General features: G+C 34.8%; 1 protein-coding gene across 4 annotated transcripts in view; it reads right to left on the reverse strand.

The window, feature by feature from the left end:
* Positions 1-23,917, reverse strand: part of PHYHIPL (phytanoyl-CoA 2-hydroxylase interacting protein like) — a 78,537-nt gene that overhangs the window by 20,114 nt on the left and 34,506 nt on the right. Inside the window, exon 1 of one of the 4 annotated variants that reach the window (XM_077765231.1) lies at positions 20,609-20,666. The exons of the other annotated variants lie outside the window; for them this stretch is intronic. Within the exon in view, the coding sequence (XP_077621357.1) occupies positions 20,609-20,651 (43 nt within the window). The 5' untranslated portion in view covers positions 20,652-20,666. Of the gene's footprint in view, positions 1-20,608; positions 20,667-23,917 lie in introns of those variants that run through there. 4 annotated transcript variants of the gene reach the window in all.

A 23,917-nucleotide genomic window follows, 5' to 3' on the forward strand; every position in this document is an offset into this window, starting at 1 on the left:
TGTTTTTCATTTAATAGATAGTCACATTTTCACATGACTACACATAATTCTAAACGTGAAGTATTTTATTCTACTAGTCAGTCATCTTGATACTAGACATGTAGATTGTTTCCAGCATTTTCCTGTAATAACACTTCAGTCAACTCTATTCTATGTATGCTTTTTATGTCTATGGATTAATTATCTTTGGAGAAATCCAAAAAATGCAAATATTGAATCACACTTGTTTTCATCAATGTGTATTCGCAACTACTCTATGTGCCTTTTATTTTACACCCTTATCAATTCCATTTATTGCTATTTAAAATATCCATGTGTTTCAATGGGCAAAAGTTAAAACTTTATCTTAAAAAAAAAGGCCTTGACCTAAATTTCACACCATACACAAAAATTATATCAAAACTGATTTTAAAAAATAGTATAAAACATAAAAAACATAAAACTTTTAAGGGTAAAAAAACACAAGAAAGTCTTTGGGATCTAGCCTAGGTGAAGAGTTCTTGGACTTCAACCAAAAGCACAATCCATAAAAGGAAAAATATTCAGATCATCCCATCCTTATTTTTTGGCCTACTTGAAGTGTCTTTCTACCATTGTGTTTCAGCTGATTTCTCTTTCAGTGTCTAAAACATTTTGCCTTCTACATCTTGATGCCAATGTGTGTGTGTATATTTACATTGTATAAAAATATAAATGTACTTATTTTAAATATCAAAACTTACACATACACTTACAGACTGTATATGGCACCATTTGAGTCAAGAGAAGTATAAACAAACATAAAGACGCAGTATTAAATCATAACTCCATAAAATTAACTGTAGTACCTACTGTAGTACTTACTGTAGTACCTACTGAACTACTGTAATTTCATAGCCACCTCCTATTGCTATTGTGATGAGCTCAAGTGTTGCAAATATATGCTTAAAACAGTATGATGCTAATCATCTCCACATGAGATGAGCAGTTTGTCTCTTCACTCACATATTACAATAAAAAGTGATCTCTTGCAGTTCTCATGTACTTTTTGTGTTTACTGCAATACTGTAAACCTTGAATAACACTATGAAGTGCCATTAGTGATGTTGGAAGTACTCCCAAGAAGCAGACAAATGTTATGACATTATAAGAAAAAGTTGAATTGCTTTTTATATGTATGATTGTGATCTGCAGCTGTGGTTGCCCACCATTTTAAGATGAATCCTGTGTAAGAACCGTTGTACAAAAAAAAAAAAATAAGTAACAAACAAAATGAAATTCATGCACTTTTCACTTCAGCTATACTAGTAGGCATGAAAACCTTATACCTTTTGTGAAATATTTTTATCTCATATTGAAAATGCAGCTTTTATGTGGGTGCAGGATTGCTATAAGAAAGGCATATATCTATAGATTCTAATATGATTCAAGGAAAAGCTAACTTAAAGCTAATTTAAACTTTTTTTTAAAAATATTTTTATTTATTTCTAGGAGAGAGAGAGAGACAGCGTGAACAGGGGAGGGTCAGAGAGAGAGGGAGACACAGACTCTGAAATAGGCTCCAGGCTCTGAGCTGGCAGTCAGCACAGAGCCCGATGCGGGGCTCGAACCCACGAACCGCGAGATCATGACCTAAGCGAAAGTCGGACGCCCAGCCGACTAAGCCACCCAGGCGCCCCAACTTAAAGCTAATTTAAAGCAAAAGGAAGGTGAAGGATCTAAAGCTAGGGCATTTAATGCCAGCCAAGGATGGTTTGATAATTTTAGAAAGAGGTTTGGCTTAAAAAAATGTCAAGGTTAACAACCATGTGGCAGTAGGTGAATTCCCAGATATCATTACAAAAATCACGAAGAAGAAAAGCTATATCCTGAACAAGTATTTAATGCAGGTGAAAGTGCCCTATTCTGGGAAAAAGAAAAAAAAAAACCAATGTCACACAGGACATTATTAGCAAGGGAGAGAAGTGAGCAGGAAGAAATAGATTAACAAATGCAGTTGGTCTTATGATCAGGACTGCCTGATCTATAAAGCTGCTAACTCCCAAGCCTTAAAAGGAAAAGATAAAATACCAGCTATCAGTCTTTTGGTTACACAAGAAGGCCTGCACAATGAGAACCCTTTCTCATAAGAACCCTTTCTCTGGATTGGTCCTATTGATGCTCTGTCCCTAAAGTCAGGAAGTACCATGCCAGTAAGGGACTACTTTTTAAAGTTCTTTTGATATTGAACCATCCTGGCCATCCTGAATCCCATGAATTCAATACCAAAGGCATCAAAGTAGTCTACTTGCCCTCAGACACAATGTCTCTAATTTAGCCTCTAGATGAGGGTATCATAAGGACATTTAAAAGGCTCATTACACACAGTACTGTATGAAAAAGATTGTCAACACTATGGATGAGAGCAGTGATAGAAAAAAAAATCATGCAAGCCTGGAAGGATTACACAATTGAAATTACCATCATTGTTATAGAAAAAGCTGTGAAGGCCTTTGCTCCAAACAAATTCTTGCTGCAGAAAACTGTGTTTCACCAATCAAGGAAATCATGAAAGAGATTTTGGATATGGCAAAAAAAAGCTGGGAGGGTGAAGATATGGATCTTGAAGAAATTCAAGAGTTAATAAATACCATACCAGAGGAAATAACAGAAGACAATTTGATAGAGATGAGAGCTTACGGATCATCAGCAATGATGAAGAAGATTTAGAAGAAGCAGTACCAGAAAACAAACAAATCAATCTGACAGAAGGGTTCTGAATATTCAAGACTTTTGACTTCTTTTATGACAATGGACCCTTTTATGATATGAGCACTGAAACTAAAGCAAATGGTGGAAGAAGGATTGGAACCATATAGAAACATTTTTATTAAAATGGAAAAGCAAAAAGTCAGATAGAAATCAAAATGTATCTCCATGAAGTGACACCAGGTGTGCCTGCCTCTCCTGCTTCCCCTTCCACCTCTTAAACCTCTGCCATTCCTGAGACAGCAAGACCAACCTCTCCTCTTCCTCAGCCTACTCAGCACGAAGACAAAGATGAAGACCTTTATGGTGATTCTGTTCCACTTAATGAATAGTGAATAATCATCCCACTGGACAGTTGATAAATTTATCTGTTGTGTATGTTTATAAGTGTTCTTGTGCTAAAATCTAATAACTTTACTGTAAGAATTGTATGAGATGTTGTGTCATCTTTGTCACTGCCTAAGTATTCATCATATTGTGTGCAATCACATTGTGTGCAAGACTTGTTATGGAAGTGGATAGCCTAACCTTACATGGGCATAAGGTGAGTGATATGTAATAGAAAATTGGTAATGTGTTAACTTTCTTACCATTTTATAACTTTGCTTTTAAAGAATTACTTTACCATACAATATCCCCCTCTCTCTTATAATTGGAAAAAATGAGCATTAGCCTATCATCACAGATAAACATTAACAATGTTCCCAATACTGTATTAGGAATATAACTGTAATACTGTATGCCATAAAATTTTTATAACAATTCATTAATCATTGTATATGTTAAGCTGCCCTGAAGCAATTGTATTGACTATACTAGGCAAACATAAAGTAATCATATTACTGCTTCTTCATTACCAATGCATGAATCATTATACCTGTAAATAAATATGAATTTTTTTCACATTGTCCTTTCATTTTTATGTCTAGTATTATTAATAAGTATAATGTCTACAGTGTTTTGTATCATATAAGATAATATTGATGTAGATACTGACAATTTGTCTTATAAACAGACAACATAAACATACAGTACAATAATTTAAGTGTATTTTCTCTAACTTATGAATTTCTTAACATTTTCTGCTAGCTTATTTTATTGTAAAAATACATTATTTAATACATATAACATACAAAATATGTGTTAATTAACTCTTCATGTAATTGGCAAGGCTTCCAATCAATAGTAGATATTTGTTGTTTTGGGGGAGTCAGAAGTTACAATGTAGATTTTCAACTGCACAGGAGGTCTATGCCCCTAACCCCTGCATTGGTCAAGAGTCACCTGTGTATATAATAGTTATATCTTTATTGGTGATTATAGCTTTTTTCAATTAAAAATGACTACCTTAATAAATATATACTTTGAAATAATTTGTACCCTGCTTTATTTCAATTTCCCTGTATGTGGAATATCTTTGTTCATTCCTCCATGTTAAAATTCTTTGTGTATAATATTTATATTTATATACACTTATTTAATTTATTTTTTAATGTTTATTTTTGAGATAGACAGAGTGCAAGCTGGGGAGAGGCAGAGAGAGAGAGGGAGACACAGAATCTGAAGCAGGCTCCAGGCTCTGCGGAATCAGCACAGACTCTGACACGGGTCTCAAACCGTGGACTGTGAGATACATCTGACATGAGCCAAAGTCAGATACTTAACCAACTGAGCCACCCAGGCACCACATTAATTTATTTTTAAAGCAGGCTCCATGCCCAGTGTGGGGCTTGAACCCACAACCCCAATATCAATTCACATGCTCTACTGACTGAGCCAGCCAGGCACCCCTTATTTTTTCCTTTAAATCATTTTCAGTAATTTTGTTTTAGGTATTCTTCTGTATTTTCACTCAATTTGAGAAATTTTGCCTCTTATTAGAAATATTCAACTTAAATTTATGTTTCTTCTTGCCTATAAGTTCTTATTTTATGTTTTATATATTTTATTCTTCTTTGGTTCTGTCTTTCACTGTATGGACCGTATTTTCTTTGAGATCTCTTTTCTTTAGTATTTGGAAGTTATAAAGCTCATTTTTTATTCTTACTAAAAGTTATATTTCTTTAGTATCAAGGGTGAAACAAGTATCTATTAAAACCTTCCATATGTCAAAAGAAGAAATAGAGGTATTTTTACTTTTGAATTTTGATGATATACTCTAGATTTCAGAGCCAAGATGTTTTAAATTTTTGTAAGAATGAAATATTTCCTTCAGAATAATGACATCTGCATTCTATGCCATAATCTATTTACAGTAATTCTTTGGGTTTTATTACTTCAAATGGTTTTGCTATTCAATGTCAACCTTTAAACATGACTTAAACTTGAGTTATTTAGCTTGATTTTTTTTCTAGTTGGCTGAAACAGATTTTCTATGATTTATTTCCACGATCAGGAAAGGATTTTCTGATGATTTGTGCTCTTGAAATTGTTTTTGCTATTGTGGTTTCATATGAATAACAGCGTTAAATATAGAATTACTGCCTTAAAATGTTGCAGCTATTGCTCTACCTTCTTGTTCTCTGGCATTAAGAGCTGCTGAGAAGTTTGGGGCTCATCTGATTTTTCTTCACTTTATACCTGTTTTCCTCCTGTTTTTTAAGGGACTCTTAAAAGTATAATTCAATGAGGAGTTGGATCCAGACCAAAATCCTACGTGTGATCTTTCAGATCCAATTATAGGCGATTATAAGGCTTTGCGTGGAAGACCTCATGGGGGATGCTGCTCTCCATATATTAGAGTCAGTGCACAGTCAGTTTTCGGGAAGGAGCTACAGTCAAGGACTCAGGCTCCTCACCACTGACAGCTATTATCATATGTACATCTGCAATCCTAGTTCAGGTGCCTCCTCCTTTATTAAATACTTCCCCAAGACTTCCTTATGGGGGGCACTGACTGAGGCATTTTTCTCCACTCTAACTTGGTTCTTTTCCAGTCCTCACCCCCTTTTATAAAATAGCAGGAATCTTTTAGTTGGAGCTCCTCAGCACTGTGACATTTCCATTGTCACCCTATTCACTCCCAATCTGCGTTGCATCTACCTTACTCTTGCCTGGTGCCATTCAGTATGGAAAATAGAACACTGGGGACTCGCCTTTTTGCCTCTTGCTTGTACCAACCCAGAAAATAAAGGCTTGGTTATTACCTTCAGTTTGGCTCTTTGTCCTAATTAATCATCTAGGCATCTGACTGCATGACAATTCTTCTGTTCCAGTTTTTCTTAATCTTCCTTGGAAATTGTTAGTATTGGAATAATAGATCTGTTTTTGACCTCCTTGACCTCCAAATATATTATCTTCTATTTTCATCGGTCTTTTCCTACACATTCTGAGCAAAAGATTCTAAGTGTTTCCTCCATATCTTTTTTTTTCAGTATGGCTTCCATTCTTTGAATTTGAAAACTGATACAGCACTTTCAATTTTTTAATATTTTTTTCTATTCAGAATTAGGTCTCTTTATATATTAGTTTATTGTCTTATCTAATCTTCATTTTTTGTTTCATTAAATCTCATCTTGAATTTTACTGAGAACATAAATCACAATCCATAAAATTTACATGCTTTTACCACAGAAAATCTGTCTCAGAAATGTTATTCTGCTTCTTATTGCTAAATTTTTCTCTATTTATTTGTAGAATCTTTGTATAGATTCTAAGAGTCTGATTTTAGTTTATCTGTGTATTCATCCTTGAAAAAGAAGACATCTTTAGGTCTGGTAAAGGATAGATCTCATTTCCTATAAGAGGATGCTATCAAAATATTCCTCTTGGATTTTAACCTGAAGGGGCAGTTACATAATTTTTATGATTAAGAGATTCTGAAGTCTGTGAAGAGAAAACAAAAACAACAACAACAAAACAGAGACATGGATGATTTCAGAACAGAAACTTCATCTTAGTTTATATTCTTGGTTTGGTTGATCTACTGATGTGGGGCAAGCTTGCCACCTCCAGCATTCTCTCTGGTTTGACTTTCTCCTCCAGTTACAAAATATAGCCAAGTTTGGACACTTTTATCAAATAGCTGATCCTCACATTACAAAAGTCTTGCTACTTTAGATGGTACTAGTGGGTAACTCTACTTTCTGTGGCCCCAAGTCCACGGACTGTTTCATTACATTATGTACTCTTGTCTTGGTTTAGTTTCTTATTGACTGTCTATTAAGCATGGGAAAACATGTCAGTAGTAAGAGTAACTAAATTAACAATCTGTGTGTTTTCAAAGCTGTGTTATATAAAGCCTAAAAGATGCTCACAGCCCTCAATATCCTTGCAAACTAACTGAACAGCTTAATGGTAATTCATATTGAAATTGTATACTTTCACATGATACTATCTCTGACTCTTTTACTTAATTCATTAATTCCTAAAGTCTGGAATTAAATTGAATGAGTTTTTAATAAAAATGAATGCTAGTCTATACCTTTACCGATTTTGACCCTCAGGCCCTACCCAGAGGTATATTTGGCAATGTCCAGATATATTTTTGATCAAAACAATTTGAGAAGGGTTCTACCAGCATCTAATGAGTCTACATTATGAAATTTTATTAGTGGATAAAATATCTAATCAGTTCAATCTGTTAAAGACTTCAAGTCAATTGGTTAATGTCGGTGCATCTACTCTTTGTAAAATAAACAGTTACTTGAACTGATGTTTTTTAATATTACTGAACTCAGTTACTATTTTTATTATTTTTTTTCTATTCACTATTTAGTGGTATCCAATCCATCTGAATGTGTGTTTTACAGACTTAAGATAATTACAATTTTGGATACCTAACTTTCAAAATTAAAGGTAGGAAGAAAGGGAGGATGTGTATTCCTTAGGTACTGCAATAGACAAGAAATACTACACGGGACTGGAGCATAATAAAAGGTAAGGATTACAGTACCCTAAACAAGAGGCAGAAATAGGCCTGCATAGTGAGGGAGCATTCAAAAGAGGACAAAGAGGAAGAGCCAAGAGTAAACTGCAGGACTGATACAGGAAGGGAAATAGGAAACAGAATGAAGCTAACAATAAAAGTAATAAAAAGTATTGGAAACCATAAGCAGATCTCAGAGGTTAGTCAAAGTCAATCCAAATTTTAAAGTTTCATTTTCAAAAAGGTAAACTGTGTTTGTATATCTCTGAATATTTATCACAAATGACAAACCTCTATGATGTTAATACTCAAATTGATTTCCTGTGTTGATAGTTATGTCAGAGCTACACATAATTTGTTAATTACAAATTGGCAAAGATTGTATACACTAGTAAGATGTACAAGTATTTGAATTCAACCTATGCCAAAAGGAGTTGTTTGATCTTGGGTAAATCTTATAAACCTCTAAACATCCATTTCCTCATAGGGTCAGTAACTATTTAATAAAGTAATAAGGATATATAAAACACTTAATATAATATCTATTGTGTTGTAGACAATAAATGTTAGCTATTTAACACTATATTCATAGAAAAAATAATACTAATTCAGTCTACCCTTGGTCTACCTAATGTGTGACTTTTCTAATTCATTCATGAACGCTTGTATCTCCAAATATCTTGGAACAATTTTTCTTTTAAAATCCTTCAAGTATGCTACAATCATTAGTGTCCAGATATGTGCAAGCATTTTTTTAATTTTTAATTTTAATTCCAGTTAGTAAACTGTTTATATCTGTTACAGGTATAATGTAGTCATTCAAAATTCCATTAATCACCTAGTACTCATCACAACAAGTGCACTCCTTAATCTCCATCACCTATTTCAACCATCTCCTCATGCACCTCCCTTCTGGTAACCGTCAGTTTGTTCTCTATAGCGAAGAGTCTGTTTCTTGGTTTGCTGCTCTTTTTTCCCCCATTAACTCATTGTTTCTTAAATTCCACATATGACTGAAGTCATTTGGTATTTGTTTTTCTTTCACTGACTTATTTCACCTAAAATTATTCTCTCTAGCTTCATCCATATCTTTTCAAATGGCAAGATTTCACTCTTTTAATGAGTGAATAATATTCCCGTGTGTGTGTGTGTGTGTGTGTGTGTGTGTGTGTGTCTATCACGTCTTCTTTATCCACTCATCAATCAGTGGACCCTGGGGCGGCTTCCATGTCTTGGCTATTGTAAATAAGGATACTATGCATATAGGGGTGCATACATATTTTGGATAGGTGTTTCTGCATTCTTTCAGTAAGTACTTACTAGTGCAACTACTGAATCACAGAGATCTATTTTTAACTTTTTGAGTACTCCCTACTGTTTTCTACAGTGGCTGCACCAGTTTGCATTCTCACCAAAGTGCAAAAGGGCCCCTTTTTCTCTGCATCCTTGCCAACACTTGTTTTCAGTGTTGTTTATTTTAGTTTTTCTGACAGATGTGAGGTGGTATCCCATTGTAGTTTTGATTTGCTTTTGCCTGATGATGAGTGATGTTGAGCATATTTTCATGTGTCTGTTGGCTAAAAGAATGAATATCTTCTCTGGAGAAATGTCTGTTCATGTTCTGTACCCATTTTTAATTGGATTATTTGTTTTTTATGTATTGTGTTGTAGAAGTTCTTTATATATCTTGTATACTAACCCTTCATCAGATATGTCATTTGCAAACATCTTCTCCCATTCTGAAGGTTGTAGTTTAATTTTTATATTGTTTCCTTCACCGTGCAGAAACTATTTTGATGTAGTCCCAATACTTTATTTTACTTTTGTTTCCCTGGCCTTAGGAGACATATATAGAAAGTAGTTGCATGGTGATGTCAAAGAGGTTACTGCCTGTGTTCTCTTCTAGGATTTTTATGGTTTTAGGATGTCTCACATTTAGGTCTTTAATCCACTTTGAATTATTTTTATGTATGGTTTAATAAAGTCCAGCATGTTCCTGTCCATATTTCCCAAAACCACTTCTTGAAGAGATTGTCCTTTACCCACTGGATATTCTTTCCTGCTTTGTTGAAGAATAATTGGCCATATAGTTGTGGGTTTATTTCTGGGTTTCCTATTCTGTTCTATTGATCCATGTGTCTATTTTTGTGCCAGTATCATATTGTTTTCATTACCTCAGCTTTGTAATATAACTTGAAGTCTGGAATTGTGATGTTTCCAGCTTTCTTTTTTTTTTTCCCAAGATTGCTTTGGCTATTTGAGGTCTTTTATGGTTCCATACAAATTTAGGATTGTTTGTTCCAGTTCTGTGGAAAATGCTGCTATTTGGATAGGGATTGCATTAAATACGTAGATGGCTTTGTAGTATAGACATTTTACCAAATTTGTTTTTCCAATCCATGAACATGGTATGTCCATTTCTTTGTGTCATTTTGATTTTCTTTCATCACTGTTTTACAGTTTTCAGAGTACAGGTCTTTCACTTCTTTGGTTAGGTTTATTCCTAGATATCTAATTATTTTCAATGTAATTATAAATGAAATTGTTTTCTTAATTTCTCTTTCTTCTGCTTCATTACTCATATATAGAAACAACAGATTTCTGTACACTGATATTGTATTCTGTGACTTTACTAAACTCTTTTCTCAGACCTAACGGGTTTTTAGTGGAGTCTTTCAGGTTTGTATATATAGTATCATGTCATCTCCAAATCTTTTTGATTTGGATGTCTTTTCTTTTTGTTGTCTGATTTCTGTGGCTAGGAATTCCAGAACTATGTTAAATAAAAGTGGTAAGAGTGGACACCCTTGTCTTGTTCCTGTCCATAGGGGGAAAGCTCTCAGATTGGCCTCACTTAGAATAGTTAACTGTGGGTTTTTCATATATGGCCTTTAGTATATTGAGGTATGTTCCCTCTGAACCTAAACTTTCCTGGGGGCTTTTATCATGAATAGGTGTTGTACTTTGTCAAGTGCTTTTTCTGCATCTATTGAAATGATCATATAGTTCTTCTCCTTCTCTTATTGTCATATATCACCTTGATTTGTGAATATTGAACCATCCTTGCAATGCAGGAATAAATTCCACTGGACTGTGGCAAATGATATTTGTAATGTATTATTGGATTTGCTTTGCTAGTATTTTTTGAGGATTTGCATTTTTGTTGATCAGCAATATTAGATTATAGTATTCTTTTTTAGTGGTGTCTTTACTTGGTTTTGGTATCAGGGTAATGCTGGCCTCATAGAATGAATTGGGAAGTTTTCATATCTGTTCCATTTTTGTTTGTTGTTGTTGTTTTTAGTTTCAATATCATTTATTTCTACTCTAATATTTATTACTTTCCCTTTGCTGGTGTAGAGTTTGTTTGTTTTTCTTTTTCTAGCTCCATTAGGTTGTTTATTTGAGATTTTCCTTGCTTCCTGAGGTAAGCCTGTAATACTATAAACATCCTTCTTAGAACCACTCTTCCTGAACCCCAACAGTTTTGGACCATTGTGTTTTCATTTTCATTTGTTTCCATGTACTTTTTAATTTCTTCTTTAATTTCCACACTGACCCATTCAGTGTTTAGTAGAATGTTATTTAATCTCCATATAATTGTGGTCTTTTCAGATGTTTCTTGAGGTTGACTCCTAGTTTCATAGTGTTGTGGTCAGAAAAGATGGATGGTTTGACTTTGATCTTCTCGAATTTGTTGAGGCTTGTTTTATTGCCTACTTAGATGTTATTTATTTTGAAGACTCTTCCATGTGCACTTGAAAAGAATGTGTATTCTGCTGTTTTATGATGGAGTGCTCTGAGTTTATCTGTTAAATCCATCTGATTCAAGTGTCATTCAAAACTATTACCTTGTTTATTTTCTGTTCAGATAATCTCTCCATTGATGTAAGTGGAGTAGTAAAGTTCCCTACTATTATTCTGTTGTTATTGATTAGTTCCTTTAAGTTTATTATTAACTGTTTTATGCACTTAGGTCTTCTACTGTTGAATGCATAAATATTATAATTATAATCCCTTCTTGTTGTATTCTCTCTTTTATGATCATGCAGTATCCTTCTTTGTCTCTTGTTACAGTCTTTAATATCTAGTTTGTTCAGTATAAGTATTCCTGCTCTGGCTTTCTTTTGACATCCATCTGCATGATACATGTTTCTCTTTCCCCACACTTTCGATCTGCAGGTGTCATTAGGTCTTAAATGAGTCTCTTGTAGGCAGCAGAGAGATGTCTTTTTTTTTTTTATCCATTCTATCAGCCTTTATCTTTTGATTGGAACATTTCATCCGTTTACATTCAAAGTAATTGCTGATAGATAAGCATTTATTATATTTGTTTTGTAGTTGTTTCTGAAGATTTTCTCTGATCCTTTCTTGTCTTTCTCTCTTTCATGTTTTGCTCATTTCCTTTACTGATATCTTTGTGTTTCTTTCTCTTTATATTTTGTATATTTATTAGTGTGTTTTGATATATGGTTACCATTAGGTTTACATACAACCTCTTCTGCATATTGCAGTGTCTATTAAGTTGATGGTGGTTTACATTTGAACCCATTCCTCTCTCCTTCTCATGTTTTAGGGATATGTTATTTATTTTATATTCTTTAATTTTGTAAATTCCTTGACTGATATTTCACTGGAATAGTCATTGTTACTTCTTTTTATACCTTTACACCTAACTTTATACTCTCACTTTTGATCGTTTCTTCTCTCCACTCAGAGTCCACTTTAATATCTTCGCAGGGCTGATTTAGTGCTCATGAACTCCTTTAGTGTTTATTTTTCTGGGAAACTCTGTATCTCTCCTTCCGTTCTGAATGATAGGATAGGGTATTTTTGCCAGATAGGTTATTTTTGCATACAGATTTTTCCCATTCAGCACTTTGAATATATCATGCCAGTCCCTTATAGTTTGGAAAGTTTCTGTTGAAATATCTCCTGTTAGCCTTCTGTGTTTTCCCATGTAAATTACAGTCTTCTTTGGTCTTGCTGCTTTAAAAAAAAATTATCACTATACTGTGCCAATTTAATTACAAATTGTCTTGGTTGTGCATCTGCTTTTGTTGATTTTGATTGTTCTCTGTGCCTTCTGGATCTGGATATGTTTCCTTCCCCAGATTAGGTTAGTTTTTACCTATTGTCTTTTCAAATAAATTATCTGCCTTCTTTTATTTCTTCTTCTGGGACTCCCATAATACAAATGTTATTATGTTTGATGGAGTCACTGAGTTTCCTAAGTCTATTTTTTAAAAGTCATAATTCTCTCTCTTTTGTTCAGTTTGATTACTTTCCATTACTCTGTCTTCTAGGCCACTAATTTATTCCTCTGCTTCTTCCATTCTGCTGTTCATTCCATTAAGCATGTTTCTCATTTCATTTATTGAGCCCTTTATCTCTGCTCTTATTCCTTATCTCTCTGTTAAGGGTCTCACTCTTGTCTACCATTCTTAAGTCCAGTGAATATCTTTATGATCATTACTTTAAATTCTCTATCAGGCATATTACTCATTTTGTCTAAGTCTCTATTTGTCTATTACTCTTTTCATTTTGTCTAAGTCTCTATGCCTGTTTGTGTGTTAGGGAAGTCAGCTACATCTTCTGTTCTTTAGGATAGTGGCTTTATGAAGAAGAGGTCCTGGAGTGCCCTGTGGTGCGGTGTCTCCTGTTCCCCAGGATTTGGTGTTTACAAGAGTATCTCCAATGTGTGCTGTTTGTGCCCTGCTGTTTTGTCCCAGCTGCTTAATACTTCAGGCAAGTCATCTGCAGAGGTTCACTTTGCCTGTTGAGGGCACTATTTGGTCCCTGGTTTGAATGTGGTGCATTTTAACTAGATGTGCCCTGTTCTGTTTGTGAAATGAAACCTGTTACCACTGCCACCAGAACTGAGGCACCACATAACTCTCTTGTCAGTAGATGCAATGTGAGCAGGGGTTTGGGCTGGTCTTCTGGAGGAAGGGGCCTGCCATACTGTGATTGGGAATGGTGGTTCCACTGGATGGTGGAGGTGCAAAGTTTGGTGTAAGCAAGTTAGATACCGATTGTGGGTGCTGCACTCTTTACTGAAGGTGACCCTGTGCTTATACTGAGGGATAGGAGAGGGATATAGCACAGGCCAGTTCCTTTATACCCAGTAGGGTCTCTCCATGAATGTTGCCTCTCTCTCTGGGATATACTCCAAGTTAAGCAACTATCCTCCCCACTGTGTGCTTCCATTGCTCTTTTTTTTTTTTTAAATGTTTTATTTATTTCTGAGAGAGAGCGAGAGAGCATGAACAGGGGAGGGTCAGAGAGAGAGAGGGAGATACAGAATCCGAAACAGGCTCCAGGCTCTGAGCTGTCAGCACAGAGCCCGACACAGGACTGGAACCCACGAATCATGAGATCACGACCTGAGCTGAAGTTGGACACTTAACCAACCCAGGCGCCCCTCAATTGCTCTTTATATCACTGTTTCCATGCTGTGTGTCTGCAGGTTGTTTGCCTGCACGCTCTCCTAGAGCAGCCCCAGTGTCCTCTGGGCTCTAGCTCAGCCAAACACACTGACTTTTAAAATTCTAGGCTTTAACCCCTGTTGGTTGCAAACTCACAAAATTCAGTCCCTCTTGCTTTCCAAGCTTATTCCAACTGTGTTCTTTTTCTGTATGTGCTCCCTGTGTGCTAGTCTCTTACCCTTCTCCATGACTGCACCTCCCTCCCTACTGTAGTGGCCACCACCCATTTCTCTCCAAACTGCATCTCCACATTTTCTACCTTCTTTGATGTAGCCTCTTCTCTGCCTGTAGTTGTAGAGTTTGCCTTGCAGCAAACTGACTGTCTTCAGGTCAATTTCTGGGTTATTTAGGATGATCTGATAATTATCTAGTTGTATTCATGAGATAAAGTGAGCCTAGGGTTCTACTTCACCACCATCTTCCAACATCTGTGCATGAATTTTTGAGTAAATCCATATATTCTGAAAGGACGTATAATTTCCCAATTTTGATGTGACATTTTAGTATACATAATCTGTACATTACCTCATGCTTCTGTCTTGAATATACTCTCACCTTTTTATTTTAAGCCAAATCACTTTGCTATCTAATTTACTGTCTTTAAGGTGTTATCTTACCTTTTAGGTTGCCACTCTGCTTGCTGTCTCCACAGGTTGTATTTTTGCATAATATATCTTTTTTTTTTTTTTACCTTTGTCGATTCACCTACTCCTTAAGCTTCTCTTTCTGAATTACTTCTCTTACATTTATGGAGAAAGCACATCCTGATTATCTGCACATTTCCATAATTATTTCACATCCATACATTAACAAAAGTATTTAAAAGCATATTGTCTCAATAACCATAGTATCTAAATGGCATTTCAACCTAATTCTGGATCTTAAAATTTCTATTCTGTGATTGCTGCTCCTGGGTTTGCTTTAAATCCATGTAACAGTACTTCTTTATTAAAGGAATTCCAATAAATTTTTCAAGAAAGTTTTATGAGGTACTATTTTATTCTTCAGCAACAATGAAACTACATTTATTTAACCAACAGCAGGGCTACTGAAACCTCCTGATACCAATAATTTTTCACAGCTTCTCATTACTCCATAGGTTAGGAGTTACAAGTTGGAGGACATAAAAATTCATCTGTCACAATATTAGGAAAATAGTTCTACAGAGAACACAGGCACCTGATTACTAATGAAAACTTTTCCTTTCTGTAAAGGCAATCCATGTGGTTAAAAGCAGAGATATAATCACCTTGGAAACCCAGACTCTGAAGTCCAAGACATGAATATTCAAAATAACTGAAATGCATTATTTTACATTGCTCATGAATTTTAGAATTTGAGGTTTTGTGTGAAACCAAAACTACCCATTTATCTCTTTGGTGCTGACCCCTCACATATAGCTCTGTATTCTCTAGCCTACAGACAAAACACAAAATTGTGGCTTCTCTGACATAAAGAAAGAAAAGAAGATTAATGTTTCACATTATTTATAGTCTTATCTCTCTCAACCATATCCACTGCTAAATTCCAAGTTAAATTGTCTAATCAATTTTAAAGTGAATGTAATCATTGCCCTTAAAGTTGAACTGAAACACTGGTAAATAAGCAGCAAATGAAAAAATAAAATGTATTCAGTATCTACTGTGCAATTACTCAAAATATATACACATGGGGATTGCCTAGGTGGCTCAGTCAGCTGAGTGTCTGACTCTTGATCTCAGCCCAGATCATGATCTCACAGTTCATGAGATCAAGCCCTATGTTGGGGTCTATGTTGAAAGCAAGGAGCCTGCTTAGGATTCTCTCTCTCCCTCTTTCTCTGCCCCTCCCCAGCTTGCTCCCTCTCTCTCTCTCAAAATAAATGAATAAATTAAAAAACTACACACATTCATACAGGTTAAAAATACTAAATAAAATAGCAATTTTTTTCTTTTGGTCATTTCTCTTTATAATAGCAAATGGCAATGCCAGTGATAAAATTAGTTTGTTTGAGCTCAATGTTTTTATTTACTTTTGAGAGACAGAGAAAGACAGAGCATGAGCAGGGGAAGGGCAGAGAGAATGAGATGGAGACATAGGATCCAAAACAGGATCCAGTCTCTGAGCTGTCAGTACAGCGCCCGATGTGGGGCTTGAACTCATGACCTAAGCTGAAGTCAGACGCTTAACCAATTGAGCCACCCAGGCACCCTAGTTTGTTTAGTTAACCATACTTTAAAGATGATGTAAATTTGTTTTTCACTTGTCTTGCTACTCAAATGTTAAAACTATTTAGGGAATAAAACTGAAAAAGCCTTTGGCAAATGGTAAGAATAAATCTGGAAAAAAAAGGAACAATTTGGTACGATTGAAAAAAACACTACGGTGACAATTGTAGACATCAAGAGTCTAACTGAGGTTTTCTCACTGAGCCAATAAAGGTTTAAAAAAATGTTTTTGTTGACTACAACATATGATATTTAAATACAGCATTAGATCAAAGACTTCTGGTAATAGAAACATTTACTGAACACTTATACCTGCCAGGCAGTGTTCTGTTTCACATATATTACTAATCATCATAAAATTTATGGATTATGGGGCACCTAGGTGGCTTAATCAGTTAAGCATCTGGCTTCAGCTCAGGTCATGATCATGGTTCATGAGTTTAAGTTACACATCAGGCTCTGTGCTGACTGCTCAGAGTCTGGAGCCTGCTTCAAATTCTGTGTCTCCCTCTCTCTCTCCCAAAAATAAATAAATATTTAAAATTTTATGAATTAATAAGCATTTCTATCATTCCACTTTAACAGATGAGGAAACTCAAGTACAAAGAAGTTATACGAATTTCCTAAGGTCAAATAACTGATGTGAAAGTCAAAATTTCAACCCAGGAAGCCTGGCATTAAAATGTAGATTCTTACCCACTGTACTACAGTTGCCTTATAATAGTTGCTCTAAAACTGTCTGTAATATTTTGGGCAATTCAGTTAATCTTCACTGTTTCCTCATTTGGAAAATAAAAGAACTGATCTGTATTAATTTCTCTTTAAAGTCATTTCCAACTCCACATCTGGTTATTACCCTTTTTCTCCAGACCAACTTTCTTCAGCTTCTTACAGTTATTAGTGAACAGTATTTCCCATCATCTCATGATCAAATTAAATATATTCTTACACCCAGGAACTCATTATATTCTGAAAATATTTCCTTGCAATAGAACAATTCATTGGAATACCATGGTATAGTGGAGTAGGAAAAGAAAAGCTTAATATCTGGTTGAAGTTCTCTTATTGACATGTTGCACAGCATTAGCTATGTCTTCTACTGAGCCCAAGTTCCTTTTCTTTATTTTTTAAAAAAATTTTTATGTCTTTTAAAAAAAAAAAATCATGTCTTTATTTGAGAGACAGAGACAGTGAGCGAGCAGGGGAGGGGCAGCGAAAGGGAGACACAGAATCTCAGGCTCTAAGCTGTCAGCACAGAGCCCAACAAAATTTTTTATGTCTTTATTTTACTTAGGGAGAGAGAGAGACAGTGTGAACAGGGGAAGGGCAGAATCTGAAGCAGGCTCCAGGCCCTGAGCTGTTAGCACAGAGCCCAACGCGGGGCTCAAAGCCATGGACTGTGAGATCATGACCTGAGCCAAAGTCAGATGCTTAACCAACTGAGCCACCCAGGTACCCCCAAGTTCCTCTTCTTAAAATTGAGGGCACTTGTTAAAGTGTTCCATTATTTTTAGTGATGTTCTGTTATTGTGCTTGACTTAAAAAATCTTAAATGATAAAAAGCACACACTGATCAACTTTAATTTACTTAAGAGTTAATTATTTATTTGTATCATTTTGCCAATTTATGTTATTGAGTCCTCAACAAGGACACCTAGTGGGAGATAAGAGTGGAAGTGAGCAAAAGGCAGATCTGATTGGTTATTAGTAACCCAGCACAAAATGGTATGAAAAGAGTCCGGAGGTACGTGGGTAGCTTAGTCAGTTAAGTGACCAACTCTTGACTTGGCTCAGGTCATGATCTCACAGTTCAAGAGACTGAGCCCCTTGTCAGGCTCTGTGCTGACAGTGCACAGAGCCTTCTTGGAATTCTCACTCTCCCTCTCTCTGTGCCCCTCCCCTGCTTGCAGTCTCAGTCTCTCTTGCTCTCTCTCAAAATAAACTTTATAATAAATACATACATACATGAATACATATATATATATACATGCATGCATGGAAAGAGTCAGAACCTGTATTAAATTTAGGGTCTGAACTGCTTTTTCCTGCTTTTATTCACCACTACAGAACAAATAAAATTGTTTGCATAAACCTATTCTCTGCTATTTCAATTTACCTGGCATTTCCTGGACCTTTGTTATTTTTATATGGCTTTAGTAAGACCTATGTTTTGTATTTAACACCTTGTAGTCAACTAGAGGAAGATATACATTTCAAGTGGACTTGTTGCATGAGTCTAAACCTATTTTAGTGAAAAAGATACATGTCCATTATGGACGTCAACTCAGTTCTTCTTTCTTCCCTTTTCTCTAATAATGACCCTTGTTCACCCAGTGTACTTAATAATCTTGAAAAATTATCAAACTGTAAGTGAATTAATTTAATTAGCAGATATAAAGGTATTTTTGTGTAGTAAAATAATGAATATCAATTATCAAGTCTAAAGCTTCCTGCAAAATAGAGGTACTACCTGTATCAAAATGAAAATTAATTAATAACTTTACATACCAATATATCTCTTTAGCATAATGTTGTGACTTACAAAAGCAATCATGGATAGAACAGTATGGGATATGAAATAAATCAGCAGCATGGAACTCTATATATAGAAACTAGCTAGTGAGCCATATTTTAATTTATTCCCAGCTGGGTAACTAATGGCACTTTTACTGCAGGAAGCTCTTGATAAATACTACTTTTTTACATATCACATTTCAGAACATAAATATAAAACTATATTTAAAAAAATACCTACATGTACAAGACATTAAACTACTGACACTATAACAATCTATTCCTGATGACTTAGGGTCCACAGATAGCTTTTCTCAAAACTGTTACAGCACTTTTTGTCAGTGCTGCATAGCCCACAGATTCTTCACTTTTTGTCTTTTTTTAAAATAGCATTTTCTTATTTATGAATACACACAGAGAACAGATGGAACATGAGTAAGGGAAACCAAAAGGTCTCTCAAAGTGCTTAGAATATTATTTCTCTGCATGTAGTCAATACCACCTAATGTTAAAAAAAACCTGATGAGAATTCTACAGCTCCTGTAAGAAATAGATATCACATACAAAATCTATACTCCACATTGTAGTAAAAGATGGATTATCATGAGATTAATGAAGCTTAATATTCAAGGCCCCTTATTTGAATGGTCTCCTTCCATGGTCCAGGACACAATTTTTTAGGTATGATTATGTATTTTGTTTCTAAAGTTGATCTTCGAAATTATTTAGATCCACTCCTCTAGAGTAGGTATATTTTTTTGAGAATTTATTCTTTTTTTAATGTTTATTTTTGAGAGAGAGACAGAGAGAGACAGAGTGTGAGCAGGGGAGGGGCAGAGAGAGAGAGGGAGACAATGCAAAGCAGGCTCCAGGCTCTGAGGTGTCAGCACAGAGCCTGATACGGGGCTCAAACTCATGATCTGTGAGATCATGACCTGAGCCAAAGTATGACACTTAACGAGCTAAGCCACCCAGGCACCCTGAGTAGGTATATTTTTTAAATAAATATATGAATCTAGTCAATTTTAATCTATTCTTTATCTTTAATTTTTTAAATGAAAACATACCTTTAGATACCTTTATATGTATATGTTAATACACCTAAATACAAGATATACAACATGATGATTTGACATATATACATACACTTAGGGAAATGATTACTACAGTCAAGCTATGGTGAGAACATCTGAAATCTATTGTCTTAGCAAATTTCTAGTATTCAATATAGTATTATTAACTATTGCCACCATGCTGTACATTAGATCTATTCATCCTTTGTAACTGCAACTCTACCTTTGACCAAAATCTCTACGTTTCCTCCACCTCCCCACCCATTAACCATCATTCTATTTTCTGCTTCTACATATTTAAATTTTATAGATTCCACATATAAGTGAGATCATGTAGTTTTTTATGTGTCTATGCTTATCAATTAGCATAATATCTTTCGGGTTGATCTATGTTGTTACAAATGGCAGGATCTCCTCTGTTTAGGCTGAGTAATATTTCATTGTACATATATACCACAATTACTTTATCCATTTATCTAGTGACAGACACTTAAGTTGGATCCAAAACTTGGTTACTGTAAATAATGTTGCAATAAACATGGGAATGCAGGGTATCTCTTCAAGGTACCAATTTCCTTTCCTTTAGATATAAATACCAAATAAGGGCTGCTGGATCATTTGTTAGCAAGAGCAATCACACAAGAAGAGAAAAGGCATTGAAATCCGAAAGGAGGGGTGTCTGGGTGACTCATTTGATTAAGCGTCTGAATTTGGCTCAGGTCATGATCTCACAGTTCGTGGTTTCTTGCCCTGTGTTGGGCTCTCTGCTGTCCATGTAGAGCCTGCTTCGGATCCTCTGTCTCTCTCTCTCTGCCCCTCCCCATTTGTGCTTTTTCTCTCTCAAAAATAAACATTAAAAAAAAGAAATCAGAAAGGAATCAGTATAATTATCTGTTTACAGATCACAAAATTCTGTATGTAGAAACTTTAAACACACACACACACACACACAAACTGTTCAAACTAATACATAAATTCAGTAAAGTTATAAGATGCAAAATCAACATACAAAAATTCCTTATACCAATTATCAGCTATCATAATAAAAAAACAATCTCATTTACAATAGCATCGAAAATAGTAAGATATTTAGGAATAAATTTAACCAAGAAAATCAAAGATAACTTGTACACACTGAAAACTATAACACTGATGAAATAAACTGAAGATGACACAAGCAAATGAAAAGATATCCTTTGTTCATAGACTAGAAGAATATTGCTAAAATTTCCATATTGCTCCAAACAATATACAGATATAACATAATCTCTTATCAAAATTCCAATGACACTTTCCACAGAATAGAAAAAACAATCTTAAAATTAACATGGAACAAGAAAAGACCCCAAATTGCCAAAACAATCTTGAAAAGGAACAGCATTAGAGGAATCACATTTCCTGATTTCAAGTTATATTACAAAGCTATAGTAAACAGTATTGTACTGGTATTGGCATAGAAATATATGTATAAGGAGGGGCGCCTGGGTGGCTCAGTCAGTTAAACGTCCAATTTTGACTCACGTCATGAACTCATGGGTTGTGGGTTCGAGCCCCGCATAGGGCTCTGTGCTGACAGCTAGCTCAGAGCCTGGAGCCTGTTTTGGATTCTGAATCTCCCTCTCTCTGACCCTACCCTGCTCACACTGTCTCTCTCTCTCTCTCTCTCTCTCAGAAATAAATAAAACATTAAATAAAAGAAAGAAAAAAATAAATATATGTATAAGGATTCCCTTTATACCATGCTGTCACCAACACTTACCTTTCTTTTTATCTATTAAGTAATAAGTGGTTTGTAAAGAAGAAACACAAATGGCAACATAGGAAAAGATAATCTAACTAATTACTTTTCATGGGGGAAATGCAAATAAAAAACATAATGTGGACTATCATCTCATTCCTCTTGGGATGGTTATTATCAAAAAGAAAAAAGATAAGTGTTGGTGACAACATCGTGTAAAGGGAATCTTTATATACTGTTGGTGGGAATGTTAGCTGGTACAGCTATTATGAAAACTAGTATGGAGGTTCCTCAAAAAAATATAACCTATTCTTCAAAGTTGATCTCAAGCCACTACTCTGAAATCCTATCCTGATGATTGCAGGGTCTACAGATAGCTTCTCTCAGAACTGTTATAGCACTGTCAGGCTACATAGCCCATAGATTCTTCTATTCTACCCTATTTCTATATTGCATGGGCTTTGGAATCAGACAACACTGGTATTTTCGCCACTTCTAGTTCTATGATCTTGCAGATATTACTTAAATTATTTATAATTAAGTGATTCACCTTAAAGATAGTGAAAATTAATACATCAGGAGAAGGGAATTTTACCATGAAAACTAATGAAGCTTAAGTTTCCTGGGCCCTTCACTTGTACATGGTACTTCATTTTGTAGCCATTATTTTATATTGTTTCTCAAATAGGGCAACCAGAATTGTATAAATGTCAGATATCAAAAAATCTGGATCCACTCCTGCCAATAATAAGAAAAATACAAACATGCAGGCCCAACATATTTAAAAACAAGAACAACCAGTTAAGCAAAAATACTTAGGTCAGAGATTTAGAAGACTCAGAATATTAGTAGTGGCACCTTTGGGTCTGATTTTAATGAAACTTATGTTAATGTAAAAAACTATTCTTTGTGTGGTCAATGGGAAAGTAACACACTAAGGGAAAACAGAGTAAATGTTAGATCTTAGTCCAACTTCATAAAGGTTTATCCTGACACCATACCTGAATCTCTGTGTTTCTTCTGGTAAAGATCCTTTTTTTTTTTTTTTTAAATTTATTTATTTCTAGGAGGGAGAGAGAGACAGCGTGAGCAGGAGAGGATCAGAGAGAGAGGGAGATATAGACTCCGAAATAGGCTCCAGGCTCTGAGCTGGCAGTCAGCACAGAGCCCAACGCGGGGCTCGAACCCACGAACCGCAAGATCATGACCTAAGCGAAAGTCGGACGCTTAACTGACTAAGCCACCCAGGCGCCCCTCTTCTGGTAAAGATCCTTAAAAAGAACTGTTTCTCAGATGAAGGTAGGAATGATAGAATGCTATTATATCTACTCAGTAAAAAGTATATATATATGTATATATATATTACTTTATATATATAATATATACACATATATAATATATATATAATTTTCCTTCCATTTCATTATGAATCATCATAAAAACACTAGTTATCCAAATTTATTTTTTAAATTGAATGATTTATAAATATAACTTATTATGTACCATATTTTTATATGTTCTTTCTACATCTTTCTTTTCATTGTGATGGACAATCAAGGTTATAAAGAAATATAAAAATGCAAAATACATTGACAATATAACTTCACAGGTATTAGTATGCACAGAAACAGTTAAAACATTTCAAGAGCAAATATTTCTTCGAAATACAACAATCACAACTGTATTTAACAGAGAAAAGTGAGAAGATATACAGTTTCCTCTGCACTAGAAATTCAAAAATTAGAAGTTTAAAACATATACATAACAGTTGTTATTGACACATAACTTATTCCTTTTGTTTCATTCCAATTTTCGCCAAGTAAACTTACAAACATTAGAGGAATTATTGTATCATAAAGTTTTCTTTTAAATCTGAGACTCTACTTGCATTCAGAGCATTGTTATAATATTGACCATCATACTGAAACTTACCTTCCTAAATATAAAGAATACATCATTTCCCCTATCACTTCAAATTCCCTCTATATTTGAAGACTGAAAAGTGTCTCAGTTGCAAAATAAATATTGGAGATAATGTGTTTTTGTAAAAAGTAGTCTAGTATACTATCAGTTATCACCTCAAGGTTATGAAAAAGCAAAAGTAGTTCTCTATAAGTAAATATATAAATTTTGAGGATTAGAATCTCACTCCAAGAATAGCAAAATAAGTATTACAAACTGTTTTCTCAGATACAGTTAGACAGCTAAGTGATTTATATGTTGAGCTAACATTTGTCGAATGTGTAAGTGCAATCGGATTCAAAGATGAATCAACGAGACACTAGAATTCATGCTTTCAGTGA

Source organism: Crocuta crocuta, unplaced genomic scaffold (assembly GCF_008692635.1).
Source record: "Crocuta crocuta isolate KB4526 unplaced genomic scaffold, BGI_CrCroc_1.0 scaffold244, whole genome shotgun sequence".
NCBI classification, from domain to species: Eukaryota; Metazoa; Chordata; class Mammalia; order Carnivora; family Hyaenidae; genus Crocuta; species Crocuta crocuta.